General features: G+C 42.4%; 1 protein-coding gene across 3 annotated transcripts; it reads left to right on the top strand.

Annotated features, from left to right (window-relative positions):
* The first annotated feature begins 31 nt into the window (after positions 1-31).
* On the top strand, positions 32-5,306 carry TMEM106C (transmembrane protein 106C). Of its 3 annotated transcripts, none has more exons than XR_005530342.1 (8): positions 32-93; positions 667-878; positions 1,743-1,806; positions 2,294-2,453; positions 2,545-2,685; positions 3,137-3,186; positions 3,636-3,907; positions 4,578-4,664. XR_005530342.1 is itself a non-coding variant. In XM_039243132.1 (8 exons), exons 2-8 carry the CDS (start codon positions 695-697, stop codon positions 4,672-4,674), a joined length of 750 nt encoding a protein of 249 aa, XP_039099063.1. In that variant the 5' UTR covers positions 53-167; positions 667-694; the 3' UTR covers positions 4,675-5,306. The 3 variants fall into 3 exon arrangements, 1 of the variants encoding a protein (XP_039099063.1); XR_005530341.1 differs by having other exon boundaries at positions 51-167; XM_039243132.1 differs by having other exon boundaries at positions 53-167; positions 3,636-3,689; positions 4,578-5,306.
* The last annotated feature ends 9,480 nt before the right edge of the window (positions 5,307-14,786 follow it).

Raw genomic sequence — 14,786 nt, 5'->3', positions numbered from 1 at the left:
CCCCCCCCCCCCCCCCCCCCCCGCCTCCCAACGCGGCTTGCCCTTCGGCGCGTGCGCAGCGAGTGCTGGCAGTACCGAGGACTGAAGAGGCAGGTAAACCTGCCGGAGCGGGCAGGTGGCGGCGGGCGCGGCCCTGAGAGGAGCTGCTGGGAGTTGGCGCCCTACAGGTCCGGGGACGCCGGCGTTCGCTCCCGTCTAGGCGACCCTGGTGGGCTCGCAGCGTCACTCTGCCAGGGGGCGTGACCTGAGCCCGCCTCCCGGGGCTGGGAGCGGAGGGGGATGGGAATCTCTAAGGCCTGTTACTGATTTGGTGCCTGTTGTTTTTCCGGGAAGGTTTTCTCGAGAGCGCAGAGTTTGCAGACAGCGGACAGGAAGGGGCGAGGCTGGGGCCCGGTGGGAGCGGGGGTGCCCCTAGTCCCCAGGCAGTGAGGAGCTGGGCAGGTTGGTGGAAGGGGCTGTTGTTCCTCTGGCTTTACGTAGTGGGTGGCAGCGGGTGAGGAACAGTGCTACAAAATGACGATCCTGGTAGAAAATGTGCAGGTGTTTGCAATCACAGGACGGCAATTTGGTCCCTTTTGTGTTTTCACTTTTCTGATAGAGGCAATTTCTTCTCTCCGGGCTCAGCGTGGCCACTAACGTGTGCCCACTTGCCTCTTTACATCTTAGGACATGACACAAGTGGCACATCCCGGCCATGGGGTCCCAGCATTCCACCTCTGCTCGCCCCTCTTACTGCAAGCGGAAGAAAGATGACAGGGAGGATTTGCAGGCTGAAAGGGAGCAGGAAGAAGCCATTGCTCAGTTCCCGTATGTGGAGTTCACCGGTCGAGATAGCATCACCTGTCTCACCTGCCAGGGGACAGGCTACATTCCAACAGGTGAGCATCTTTGGTAAACACGGGTAGGATCCCCAAGGTACCCACAGGGCTGCTTCTGCCACCCAGACAGAGCTTCTCTTCTAGGCAATAGTGTCGTAGTCACAGTGCCCAGAACAGAGCCAACTTGATACATTTGGGTAGGTTCCGCAACTTCTGTTGGTCTCCTTATATTTGAAACCCTCTCTTCATTTCCACTCTTTTGTTCTTTGTCTCCTTGGCCTGGAGCTCTACATCGTGGGATTTGTTGACCGTCACGTTTCTTTATTGCTCTCACTTGTGAGGCCTGGCACAGCTTTTCAGGGGAGCCATCTTGGAAGCTTCTTTCCAGGGAAGTAGATAGTAAATCATTAACAGCCTAAGGTCTGGAAAATCTTTCAAGTGGGGAGAGAAAAACACATGCTCAGGAGTGGAGCCTCGATTAAGTGCAGGATCATCTGTTAGTAAATTAGTCCTCAGAAAGTCTTCACAATTTAGATGGTGGGTCACAGATGTTTACAGCTGGTAAGAACCTTAGAAACCATCTACTCCAAAGCCTTCATGAGGAGAAAGCAGGCTAGAGAGGTAATGACTTCCCCGGGGCCATTTGGCAGCTCAAGGCCAGGCGTTAAAACTAGAACCAGATCTAGATTTCTCAACCGCCATGTCACCGTCCTGGTAGGATTGCTAGATGTTTTGTCATTTGTGGCACACTCTGTAGATTTACTGGTTTCTTGTTCCTCAGACCCAAACTGTGGAACCTAGTATCCTAGAAATGTCTAATTCCTGGCAAGCCTGTGTCGTGGCAGGTTGGTGCATGACGTAAAGGAGAGTATTGCAAGCACATTGGGTTTATTTTACCAAAATAATTGTTTGGTTCTTTCCTAGAACAAGTAAACGAGTTGGTGGCTTTGATCCCACACAGTGATCAGAGATTGCGCCCTCAGAGAACGTGAGTTACATGCCTCTCCTATTAATAGCTACTTCTGTCTTTCTGTCCCTGGTCCCATATGTGTATGAGTGCCAGCTACTTTTTGAAAGCTTTTATCTGTTCTTGTAAATTCCCCATTTCCTTTAATATTGTCTGCTCCAGCAAGATATCTCTGCTCCATCACAATCTGGGGAAGGAAACTGCTAGAAACATTCTGAGAGTCAAGTCAAAGAGTTGACCTGGAAGGCATTGGAGAACAGGGGTATCCTGGGAGGCGAGGAAATGTTTCTGTCCTCCGAGCTCCTCTCTTTAGCTTTTCTTCCTGGATGGCAGATGGCATTCAAATGAGTTTTTAAAAGGCTCCCACTGCACTCACTCTTGCCTGGTCTGTGGTTCCTGGCTTGTAGTCCTTTTCCTTTCCCCTCATTCCTGGTTTTGCATTTAATCTGGACTAATTGGACCTTGATATGTGACTGCCCGAGCTGATCATGTGCTGTGTCATTTGCAGCAAGCAGTATGTCCTCCTGTCTGTCCTGCTCTGTCTCCTGGCCTCTGGTTTGGTGGTTTTCTTCCTATTTCCGCATTCAGTCCTTGTGGACGATGACGGCATCAAAGTGGTGAAAGTCACCTTTAATAAGCAGGACTCCCTTGTAATCCTCGCCATCACGGTAAGATTTAGGGCCTTGCTTGCCATATTGTGCACCTACGAGTCTTGGACCCAGGACACTCATACTTGTTTCCTCCCTCACCCTGATGCAGGCCACCCTGAAAATCAGGAACTCCAATTTCTACTCTGTGGCAGTGACCAGCCTGTCCAGCCAGGTTCAGTACATGAACACAGTGGTTGGCACGTACGGGACCACTAACGTCTCCCTCATTCCACCTCGGAGTGAGCAACTGGTACGCTGTTGTTTTAGGACCCTTGCTCCTTGAGCTTCACGGAGGAGCAGGGGCTGTGGGATGCAGTAGCCTCGTGACTTCTCTTTTCCTCTCCTCATTCCTGCTAGTAGAAACTGGCTGAGGAGGAAGACTTGATGTGTGCCCTGTCATTATGAGAAATTAGGGAAAAAAGAATCAGCTGGCATTTAAGTATTAGGAAAACAAAAGAATTTCTAAGAGAAGCACTTCGCTACAAATCAGAGAGGCAGTTTTATAGTCTGAAGCCTGTTAGCCTCTCAGAAGGGAAGAGGTGGCATTGTTAAGAGGGTCGTGGTCTGTCTCAGGGACAATCTCGGGGAAGTATTTTGTATGTGATGGAAGAATGCTCTCCAGTCTGCGGATTGCTGGTAACAGTACTATTCTGTGTCAAGCCTGCCTGGGCCACAGACTGACTCTGGTGTCTTATTTTCAGGTGAATTTTACTGCGAAGGCTGAGATGGGAGGACCGTTTTCCTATGTGTAGTAAGGACAGTGTTGTCTATATGTGTGCTGTCTGCTGGATGGAAGGGATTCAGAGTGTACTCAGTTGATTGGGGCTGGTCCTGTCTTAAGTCCCAGCCTTTGGCCTGTAGGTCCCCTAAGCTTGGGCCTTCTTGGAGTTTGTTTGGAGGATGTGTTGTTGGCTATGCGACCAAAGTGCTGGACTTCCTAGGAGAACATTAAGCCACTAGAAACATTTACAGGCTCCAGCATTTATGTGGTGGGTTTGAAAAAACAAGTATCATGATGTGGGAGGATGTGGGGACTCAGAGCTAGTGCTCCCTGGAAGCACTTAGGTCAGGAGGGTGGAGGAGCAGGGGAGCCCCAAGCAGCACCAACCGTGTAACTCAGCACTCTTCTGCTGAGTCTCCTTTTTTTTTCCCCCCCTTCTTCAAACCCAACTAACTGTTTCCATATTTGCTGTTTGGTAGCTTCTTCTGCACATTACCCGATATCGTGGTGCACAACATAGTGATCTTCATGCGGTACGTGGCTCTTCTCCCTGTCCCCATGGCCTTTGTGGCTGCACCTGGACCATCAAGCTGTGCGACCTCACCACCTTTGCTCGGGAGATGCTGTGTGACCCACAGAGCAAAAGCACCTAACCTGTGATGTCTCAGAGGCACAGATACAGTGGCCCTGGGGTGTTCTCTAGATGCAGTGTCCAATTCCCCTCCCAAATCACCAGATTCACCGTGATGAGGTAGACGTTCTCCGTGAAGTAGGGTCTGGTTCTGTGATCCCGTTAGAATCCTAATGAGACTAGTAAAGAACAGAAGAACTTCTCAGGGTGTAAGTACTGGGCATTTGACCAGACTTACTTTCTGTCCATACGAATTACCATATGTCATGGATCTTTAGAGCTGGTCTGAGACCCCTGACTGTTAAATTTGCAGATGATAAGCATCTGCTACAGACACTTGAAGCAGGCAGGTCTGGAGCAGAGCTTCTCAGCCTTGGCACCATTGATATCTTGGACCCCACAGCTCTTTGTTGTGAGGACTGTCTGGTGCACTGCGAGATGTTTCATAGCATCCCTAGCCTCCACCTGCTGAGCACTGTCACCACCTCCCCACCCTTCAGTGGGAACACCGCAGAATGTCTTGAGACATTGTCAAAAGTTTCCTGCAGGGTAAGATTGTCCTAGGTTGAGAACCACTTATTTGGAACCACTTTTTCATGCCTGAGCATTTCTGTGAATGTAGAAAGATCCTCTGGCCTCTTGGTTATGTAACCGTGAAGATAGTCATCTGGGACCCACGGATATTGTTGCCCGAGCTAGCAAGAAATTATTTAGGCAATTTTTCTTACTCCATCTCAAAAACAGAACTTACTCTTCTTGTTTTTTTTTTTTTCTCCCTCCCCCCCACTAGAACTTCAGTGAAGATTTCATACATTGGCCACATGACACAGAGCTCCTTGGAGACACATCACTATGTGGACTGTGGAGCAAATTCCACAGCTGTTTAGCAACTGCTCTTGGTTCTTCCATGGCAGCACCTGCCAGAAGAGACACAGCACCTGTTCCCAGGGCCCGAGTTTCCTACCTATCCCAGGTGGCAGAAGGAGAGGAGACGTTGGTTCTCTTAATCGCCAGCAAACATCCTCCTGCCACTTGGGGGGAGAGAGCTCCTCTTGGTAGCGCCATGTGTGTTTCTCAGAACCAGCAGACTCACTGCCAGGTGCCCAGCCTGTGCCCAGCAAATAGTAGGCACTCAGAGAAAGTTTGGAGAGTTGAATCCTGATCTTTTCGGCAGTCCTTGGCATCACAAATAGAAATCGTACCGTGGTTCTAGGTTATCAGTGCGGAATGACGTGGAGATTGGACTGTTAGTGCAGCTGCAGAACTACCCCGCTCATCTGCACAGAAAAGGCAGAGGGTGGGAACATTTGGAAAGATGAGTAAGCACAGACCATTTAATATGGGAAATGTTTTCATCTGTTCACAAATGCCTAGGAACTTAAAAAAAAATTCCTTTTTTCCTGTAGAAAGTAACCATTGTTTTTACCAAGAGTCTATGTGAGGCTTGATTGACCCTTCATCCAATGGCTGGAACATGGATTGGGGATTTGGTAGAAAAATAAACCCTGCTTTTTTGATTGATCTCCGTTTCCTCTGATTGCCTGGATGTCTTAGGAGCCACCTCTGGAGAAGCGTGGCACAGTTGCCTGCTAAGTGGGTCAGCACAGGATGGGGGAGGAGGGAGGAAAAGGAGCCCCCATTGTCCTGTCCCGTGAGCTCCCATCACAGAAAGCAGCCTCCTGCCACAGCAGCCTTGCTCCTCCCCATCCGGCTCCCGCCTGTAGCGACAGGCTGCCCCACTGCTCTTTGAGAACAGACCACTTAGTGCCCCCTGGGGGTTGCTAGAGGTAGGGCAGATGCCTGAGGAGTGAGAAGCTGCTTTTCTAAGGAGGAATAACTTCCTCCACTGATTGACCAGTGCTGATTAAGAGGACCTGGTTTGAAGCTGAGTTTTTTGAACTGTGTCCATCCTCTTGGCGTCCAAAGAACGGACTACAAACAGCCCCACGATGGCAGGGAATCTCGTTGGGTAGCTTGAGTAGTTCGGTTTCAGAATTCAGCTGAGGTGGGCCCCAGCTCCTTCACTCGTGGCCTCAGGAAACCCTAACAGAGCAACAGGTGGTGGCAGGGAGCCTATATTAGCTTTTGGCCCCATTCCTGTAGGTTGATTCTTAATGTTTGCTTAATGATTTTTGCACTCGGAATCTTCAAACTAAGGTTAAATTTCATGACTGGCTGATGTTGACTACGACTGAGTAACCCAAAGCTCAGGGGGTGCAAGCTGAGTTTCGGTGTTCTACTGGATCCTTTAATGGTCTGGATGTACATGATAGTGACGCCTGCTCTGTGTATTGGTGAGGGAACATCACCACTTGTGCGGGAGCAAATCGCCTTTTCTGAGAACACTGTCCTAAACAGAACGTGCCCTAAACACATGAAGATGTTCACAACTACACATTTTCTCTTTAGTTTTACCATTTTCCAAATAGCCTCCAGCATATCTTTTCATGTTACTCATTAGTACTGCAGTTTGGAGTCACATTCCATGGCCATGTTCCTCCACAGCATTTCTTCTACGTATTAGCCTAGAATTCAGCTATGATCTTCAAGGGAGAGCACTTGACATTTTTAAACAAGTCTGACTGCATAACGCTATGAATTTACATACCTTTATATCCTAGCACCCCAAACTACACTGTGGGGTGTTCTGCATGGTTTAATCATGCTGTCTGTCAGTTACTGATCAAAGTGGTTGGCTTGGGTATCCTCGCTGTCACTAGTGCAATGAGATTTGGAGAGTATGGTTCTTGGACATGAGGCTTCATTAGAGATCATTTCTCTGCAGGTTCTGGCATGGCCTATGTTGTGACCCTTTTTGCCCTCACCCTGCTTTCACTGTGTCACCTTGTTGAAATCTCCATTTGTTCATTGACTCATGCCAGGAAAATGTTTATTGAGCATCTGCTGTAGGCAAAGGATTGCACTCTCTGATGCAAAGGATTGCACTTTCTGATGCATTTTGTTCAGAATCATGGTAGAAGTTTATCTACCACAAGCTTTTGATATTTGCCAGGCCCCATACAGGCCACAGTTTGTCTTCACCGTCTAATCTGTAACCCTAGTTTCTCTAAAGCAGGATCCCCAAGATCTCTGGATCAGCTGCTCTAGGGATTCTAGCCCCAGGTGTGACCCAAATAATTTAAAAGACTCTGCCTATTTGTTGGGGCACAGGCTGGCTCAGTTGGTAAAGCATGCAACTCTTGATCTTGGTCAGGGTTGTGAGGTCAAGCCCCATGTTGGGTGTAGAACCTACTTAAAAAAAATAAACAATGAAATTAAAGATTAAGCCTATTTGTAAAAACTCTACATGAATCTAGAGGATCCTAAATACTTCCTCTGGGCCAAATAATTCTTATTCTTGTGTTTACAAGTAAGATTCTTTGTTTTATTCTAATTTGAGCATAGTTAACATAAAGTGTTATATCAGTTGTAGATGTACAGTGTAGTAACTCTATACATTACTCCGTGCTTATCCTAAGTGTACTCTTAACCCCCTTACCTATTTCACCCATCCCCCTCCCACCTCCCCTCTGGCAACCATCAGTTCTCTATAGTTAAGAGTCACTTTTTGGTTTGTCTCTTTTTTCTTTGTTTATTTTGTTTCTTCACCTCCACATATGAGTGAAATCATACGGTATTTGTCTTTCTCTGACTTATTTTGCTCAACCTAATACACTCTAGCTCTATCCACATCGTTGCAAATGGCAAGATTTCTTTTTTTTTTTTTTTTAATGGCTGACTAATATTCTGTTGTATATATAAACCACTTTATCCGTTCGTGAGTCAGTGGACACTTGGGCTGCTTCCATAATTTGGCTTTTATAGATAATGCTGCAGTAAACTTAGGGGTGCATGTCTCCCTTTGAATTAGTGTTTTTGTTTTTTGGCAATAAGTACTCGTAAGTTTACTGGATCATATGGTAATTCCATTTTTAATTTTTTGAGGAACACTCACATTGTCTTCCACTGTGGCTGCCACAGTTTATGTTCCCACCAAAAGTGCAAGACGGTTCCTTTTTCTCTATATTCTCTATATTTCTCTATATTCTCACCAATACTTGTTTTTTCTCTTTTTGATTTTAGCCATTCTCATAGGTGTGAGGTGATATCTCCTGGTAATTTTGATTTACGTTTCCATGATGATGAGTGATGTTGATGTTGGCCACCTGGATGTCCTCTTTGGGGAAATGTGTATTCATGTCTTCTCCCCATTTTTAACTGGATTATTTGTTTTTTGGGTGTTATATCTGCTCTTTCTATATTTTGAGTATTTTCTATCTTCAATAAAGAGACTAACCTTTTATTGGATATGTCATCTGCACATATCTTCTCCCGTTCAGTTGGTTGTCTTTTAGTGTTGTTGTTTCCTTCACTGTGTAGAAGCTTTTTATTTTTGTGTAGTCCCAGTAGTTTATTTTTGCTTTTGTTTGCCTTGCCTCAGGAGACCTATCTAGAAAAGTGTTGCTATGGCCAATGTCAGAGAAATTACTGCCTGTGCTCTCTTCAAGGATTATATGGTTTCAGGTCTCACATTTAGGTCTTTAATCTATTTTGAGTTTATTTTTGTGTATGGTGAAAGAAAGTGAGCCAGTTTCATTCTTTTGCATGTGGCTGTACAGTTTTCCCAAAACCATTTGTTAAAGGGACTGTCTTTTCCCCATTATATATTCCTTCCCCATTTGTCAAAAATTAATTTGCCATATAATTGTAGGTTTATTTCTGGGTTTTCTATTCTGTTGATCTTTGTGTCTGTTTTTGTGCTAGTACCATACTGGTTTGATTATTATAAGCTTTATCATGTAAGTTGAAATCCAGAATTGTGATACCTCCAGTTTTGTTCTCTTTCAGGATTGCTTTGGCTATTCGGCATCTTTTGTGGTTCCATATAAATTTTAGGATTGTTTGTTCTATCTCTGTGAAAGATGATGTTGGTATTTTAACGGAGATTGTGTCAAACCTAGAGATTGCTTTGGGTAGTACAGACTTTTTTTTTTAACATATGTATATGTATATATGTATTTTTAATTTACATCCAAGTTAGTTAGCATAATGCAGTAATGATTTTATGGGTAGTACAGATGTTTTAATATTTATACTTCCATTCCATGCCTGTTTCTTTGTATCATCTTTAATTTCTTTCATCAGTGTTTTATACGTTTCAGAGTACAGGTCTTTCATGTCTTCGGTTAAATTTATTGCTAGATATTTAATTTATTTTTTTGGTGCAATTATAAATGGAATTGTTTTCTTTATTTCACTTTCTGCTGCTTCATTATTAGTATATAGAACTACAACAGATTTCTGCACATTGGTTTTGTATCCTGTGATTTCCCTGAATTTATTTATCAGTTCTAGTAGTTTTTTGGTGGACTCTTTAAAGGTTTTCTATATATAGCATCATTTCATCTGCAAATAGTGAGAATTTTACTTTTTCTTATCAGTTTGGATGCCTTTTATTTCTTTATGTTGTCGAATTGCTATGGCTAGGACTTCCAGTACTATGCTGAATAAAAGTGAGAGTGAATATCCTTGTCTTCTTTCTTTTTTTTTTTTTATTTTTTAAATGTTTTATTTATTTCTGAGAAAGAGAGAGAGAGCATGAACAGGGAGGGCCAGAGAGAGAAGGAGACACAGAATCTGAAACAAGCTCCAGGCTCCGAGCCAGCCATCAGCACAGAGCCCGACGCAGGGCTCAAACCCATGAACCGTGAGATCATGACCTGAGCCGAAGTCAGACGCCCAACTGACTGAGCCACCCAGGTGCCCCATCCTTCTCTTATTTCTGATCTTAGGGGAAGAGTTCTCAGTTTTTCACCATTGAGTATGATGTTGGCTGTGGGATTTTCATAGAAGTCCTTTATTATGTTGAGGTATGTTCCCTCTAGCCCTGCTTTTGCAGAGGATTTTTTTTGTAAAACTTTTAAAAATATCATTTATTGTCAAAGTAGCTAACATACAATGTGTAAAGTGTGTTCTTGGTTTTTGGGGTAGATTCCTGTGATTCATCGCTTACATACAATACCCAGTGCTCATCCCAACAAGTGCCCTTCTCAATGCCCATTGCCCATTTTTCCCTCTCGCCTACCCACCCCAATCTCCCACAGTTTGTTCTCTGTATATGAGTCTCTTCTGGTTTGCCTCCCTCCCTCTCTGTTTTTAACTATTTTTTTCCCTTTCTCTTCCCCCATGGTCTTCTGTTTGGTTTCTTAAGAACCACATATGAGTGAAAATATATGACATCTATCTTTCTCTGACTGACTTATTTCACTCAGCATAATACCTTCCAGTTCCACCCACATTGCTGCAAATGGCATGATTTCATTCTTTCTCTTTACTAAGTAGTATTCCACTGTATATATAAACCACATCTTCTTTATCCATTCATCAGTTGATGGAAAGTTAGGATCTTTCCTTGATTTGCCTACTGTTGAAAGTGCTGCTGTAAACATTGGGGTACATGTGCCTCTATGAATCAGCACTCCTGTATCCTTTGGATAAATTCCTAGTAGTGCTATTGCTAGGTGTTAGGTAGTTCTATTTTTAATCTTTGAGGAACCTCCACACTGTTTTCCAGAGTGGCCGCACCAGTTTGCATTCTGACCAACAGTGCAAGGGGGTTCCCATTTCTTCACATCTTCACCAGCATCTGTTGTTGTCGGAGTTGTTCATTTTAGCCACTCTGACCGGTGTGAGATGGTACCTCAGTGTGGCTTTGATTTGTATTTCCCTGATGATGAGTGACATTGAGCATCTTTTCATGTGTCTGTTGGCCATCTGGATGTCTTCTTTGGAAAAATGCCTATTCATTTGTTTTGCCCATTTTTTAACTGGATTGTTTGTTTTTCAGGTGTTGAGTTTGGTAAGTTCTTTATAGATTTTGGATACCAGCCTTTTATCTGATATGTCATTTGCATGTATATTTTCCCATTCTGTTGTTGTCTTTTAGTTTTATCGATCCCTTTGCGGTGCAGAAGGTTTTTATATTGACGAGGTCTCAGTAGTTCATTTTTGCTTTTAATTCCCTTGCCTTTGGAGATGTGTTGAGCAAAAAATTACCATGGCTAAGGTCAAAGAGGTTGTTGCCTGCTTTCTCATTTACTAAGGTTTTGATGGCTTCTTGTCTCACATTTAGGTGTTTTATCCATTTTGAGTTTATTTTTGTGTATCGTGTAAGAAAGTGGTGCAGCTTCATTCTTCTGCATGTTGCTGTCCAGTTCTCCCAGCACCATTTGCTAAAGAGACTTTTTTCCATCGGATACTCTTTCCTACTTTGTCAAAGATTAGTTGGCCACACATTTGTGGGTCCAATTCTGGGTTCTCTATTCTATTCCATTGGTCTATGTATCTGTTTTTGTGCCAATACCATACTGTCTTGATGATGACAGCTTTGTAGTAGAGGCTAAAGTATGGGATTGTGATGCTTCCCGCTTTGGTTTTCTTCTTTAAGATTACTTGGGCTGTTCGGAGTCTTTTGTGGTTCTATACAAATTTTAGGATTGTTTTTTCAAGCTTTGGAAAGAATGCTGGTGCAGTTTTGATTGGGATTGCATTGAATGTGTAGATTGCTTTGGGTAGGATTGACATTTTAACAATATTTATTCTTCCAATCCATGAGCGTGGAATTTTTTTCCATTTCCTTGTGTCATCTTCAATTTCCTTCATAAGTTTTCTTTAGTTTTAAGCATACAGGTCTTTTATATCTTTGGTTAAGTTTATTCCTAAGTATTTTAGGTTCTTGGTGCCATTGTAAATGGGATCAGTTTCTTGATTTCTCTTTCTGTTGCTTCATTATTGGTGTATAGAAATGTAACCAATTTCTGTACATTGATTTTGTACTCTGCGACTTTGCTGAATTCATGTATCAGTTCTAGCAGGCTTCTGGTGGAGTCTTTTGGGTTTTCCATGTAGAGTATCACGTCATGTGCAAAAAGTGAAAGCTTGATTTCTTCTTTGCCAGTTTTGATGCCTTTGATTTCCTTTTGTTGTCTGATGGCTGATGCTAGGACTTCCAGCACTCTGTTAAACAACAGCGGTGAGAGTGGACATCCCTTTCGTGTTCCTGGTCTTAGGTGGAAAGCTCTGTTTTTCCCCATTGAGGATATTAGTTGTGGGCTTTTCATAAATAAATGGCTCTTATGATGTTTAAGTATATTCCTTCTATCCCGACTTTGAGGGGTTTTATTAAGAAAGGATGTATTTTGTCTAATGCTTTTTCTGCATCTATTGATAGGATCATATGGTTCTTACCCTTTTATTAATGTGATGTATCACATTGATTGATTTCTGGATATTGAACCAGCCCTGCAGCCCAGGATTGAATCCCACTTGATCATGATGAATAATTCCTTTTATATGCTGTTGAATTTGATTTGCTAGTATCTTGTTGAGAATTTTTCCATCCATGTTCATCAGGGATATTGGCCTGTAGTTCTCCTTTCTCATGGGGTCTCTGTCCCATTTGGGAATCAAGGTAATGCTGGCTTCATAGAATGAATCTAGAAATTTTCCTTCCATTTCTATTTTTTGGAACAGCTTGAGAAAGATAGGTATTGACTCTACTTTAAATGTCTGGTAGAATTCCCCAGGGAAGCCATCTGGCCCAGGACTCTGATTTGTTGGGATATTTTTGGTAACTCGTTCAATTTCTTCACTAGTTACGGGTCTGTTCAAATTTTCTATTTCTTCCTGTTTGAGTTTTGGTAGTGTGCGGGTGTCTAGGAATTTGTCCATTTCTTCTAGGTTGTCCTTTTTGTTGGCATATAAGTTTTCATATTATTTTCTGATAATTGGTAGTGTTTCTGAGGGATTGGTTGTGATAAATCCATTTTAATTTATGATTTTATCTATTTAGGTCCCCTCTCTTTTCTTTTTGAGAAGTCTGGCTAGGGGTTTATCAATTTTTATCAACTAACCAACTCTTAGTTTCATTGACCTGTTCTACTGGTTTGTTTTTTTGTTTTTTTGGTTTTTTTGGATTCTATATTGTTTATTTCTGCCCTGATCTTTATTATTTGTCTTCTGCTGGGTTTAGGGTCTCTTTGCTGTTCTGATTCTAGTTCCTTTAGGTGTGCTGTTAGATTTAGATTTCGTATTTGGGATTTTTTTGTTGTTGTTGTTTCTTGAGATAGGCCTGGAGTGCAATGTTTTTCATCTTAGGACTGCCTTTGCCACATCCCAAAGGATTTGGACTGTTGTGTTTTCATTTTCATTTATTTCCATATATTTTTAAATTTCCTCTTTAATTGCCTGGTGGACCCATTCATTCTTTAGTAGGATGTTTTTTAACCTCCATGCATTTGGAGGTTTTCTAAACTTTTTCCTGTGATTGATTTCAAGTTTCATAGCATTGTGATCTGAAAGTATGCATGGTATGATCTCAAGTTCTTTTGTATTTATTGAGAGCTGTTTTGTGACCAAGTATGTGATCTATCTTGGAGAATATTCCATGTGTATTTGAGAAGAATGTGAATTCTGCTGTTTCAGGATGAAAAGTTCTGAATATATCTCTCAAGTCCGTCTGGTCCAGTGTATCATTCAGGGCCATTGTTTCTTCCTTGATTTTCTGTCTAGATGATCTGTCCATTGCTATAAATGGAGTATTAAAGTCTCCTGCAATTACTACATTCTTACCAATAAGATTGCTTATGTTTGTAATTGTTTTATGTGTTTGGGTGCTTTCAAATTTGGTGCATAGCCATTTATAATTGTTAGCTCTTTCTGATGGATAGACCCCATAATTATTCTATAATGTTCTTCTTCACCTCTTGTTATAGCTTTTAGTTTAAAATCTAGTTTGTCTGATATAAATATGGCTACTCCAGCTTTCTTTTGACTTCCAGTAGCATGTTAGATGGTTCTCCATCGCCTCACATTCAATCTGAAGGTGTCCTCAGGTCTAAAATGGGTCTCTTGTGGATAGCAACTAGATGTGTCTTGTTTTTTTTTTTTATCCATTCTGATAACTTTTGTCTTTTTGTTGGAGCATTTCATCCATTTATATTCAGTGTTATTATTGAAAGATATGGATTTTAGTCATTGTGTTCTCTGTAGGTTTCATGCTTGTAGTGATGTCTCTGGTCCTTTGTGGTGTTTGCAGAATTTCACTCACAGTGTTCCCCTTAGGATCTCTTGTAGGGCTGGTTTAGTGGTGATGAATTCTTTCAGTTTTTATTTGTCTGGGAAAACCTTTATCTCTCCTCCTATTCTGAATGACAGGCTTGCTGGGCACAGGATTCTTGGCTGCATATTTTTCCTATTCTGCACATCGAAAATTTCCTGCCACTCCTTTCTGGCCTGCCAAGTTTTAGTTGCTAGGTCTGCTACTACCCTCATGTGTCTACTCTTGTAGGTTAAGGCCCATTTATCCCTAGCTGCTTTTAGAATTCTCTTTTTACCTTTGTATTTTGCCAGTTTCACTATGATATATCATGGAGAAGATCGATTCAAGTTACATCTGAAGAGAGTTTTCTGTGCCTCCTGGATTTCAATGTCTGTTTCCTTCCCAGATTGGGGAAGTTCTTAGTTAAGATTTGTTCAAGTATACCTTCCACCCCTTTCTCTCTTCTTCTTCTGGAACTCCTGTGATACGGATATTATTCCATTTCATTGCATCACTTAGTTCTCTAATTCTTCCCTCATGGTCCAGAATTTTTTTTCTTTCTTTTTCTCAGCTTCATCTTTTTCCATAATTTTCTCTTCTATTTCACTTAATCGCCTCCCTCACTTCTTCAGTCCTCACTGTCACTGCCTCTAGTTTATTTTGCATCTCATTTACAGCATTTTTTAATTCATCATAATTATTTTTTAGTTCCTTGATCTCTGCAGCAGTAGATTCTCTGCTGTCTTCTATGCTTTTTTCAAGCCCAACGATTAATCTTATGACTATTATTCTAAATTTTTCAGTTATGTTGTTTATATACGTTTTGATCAATTCTTTAGCTATCATTTCTTCCTGGAATTTCTTTTGAAGAGAATTTTCCTGTTTCATCTTTTGGCTAGT

Source organism: Hyaena hyaena, unplaced genomic scaffold (genome assembly GCF_003009895.1).
Source record: "Hyaena hyaena isolate Hyena2069 unplaced genomic scaffold, ASM300989v1 scaffold_221, whole genome shotgun sequence".
Classification (NCBI taxonomy): Eukaryota; Metazoa; Chordata; class Mammalia; order Carnivora; family Hyaenidae; genus Hyaena; species Hyaena hyaena.
Note: the sequence above shows the minus strand (reverse complement) of the source record. Positions and strands in the feature narration are given on the sequence as shown.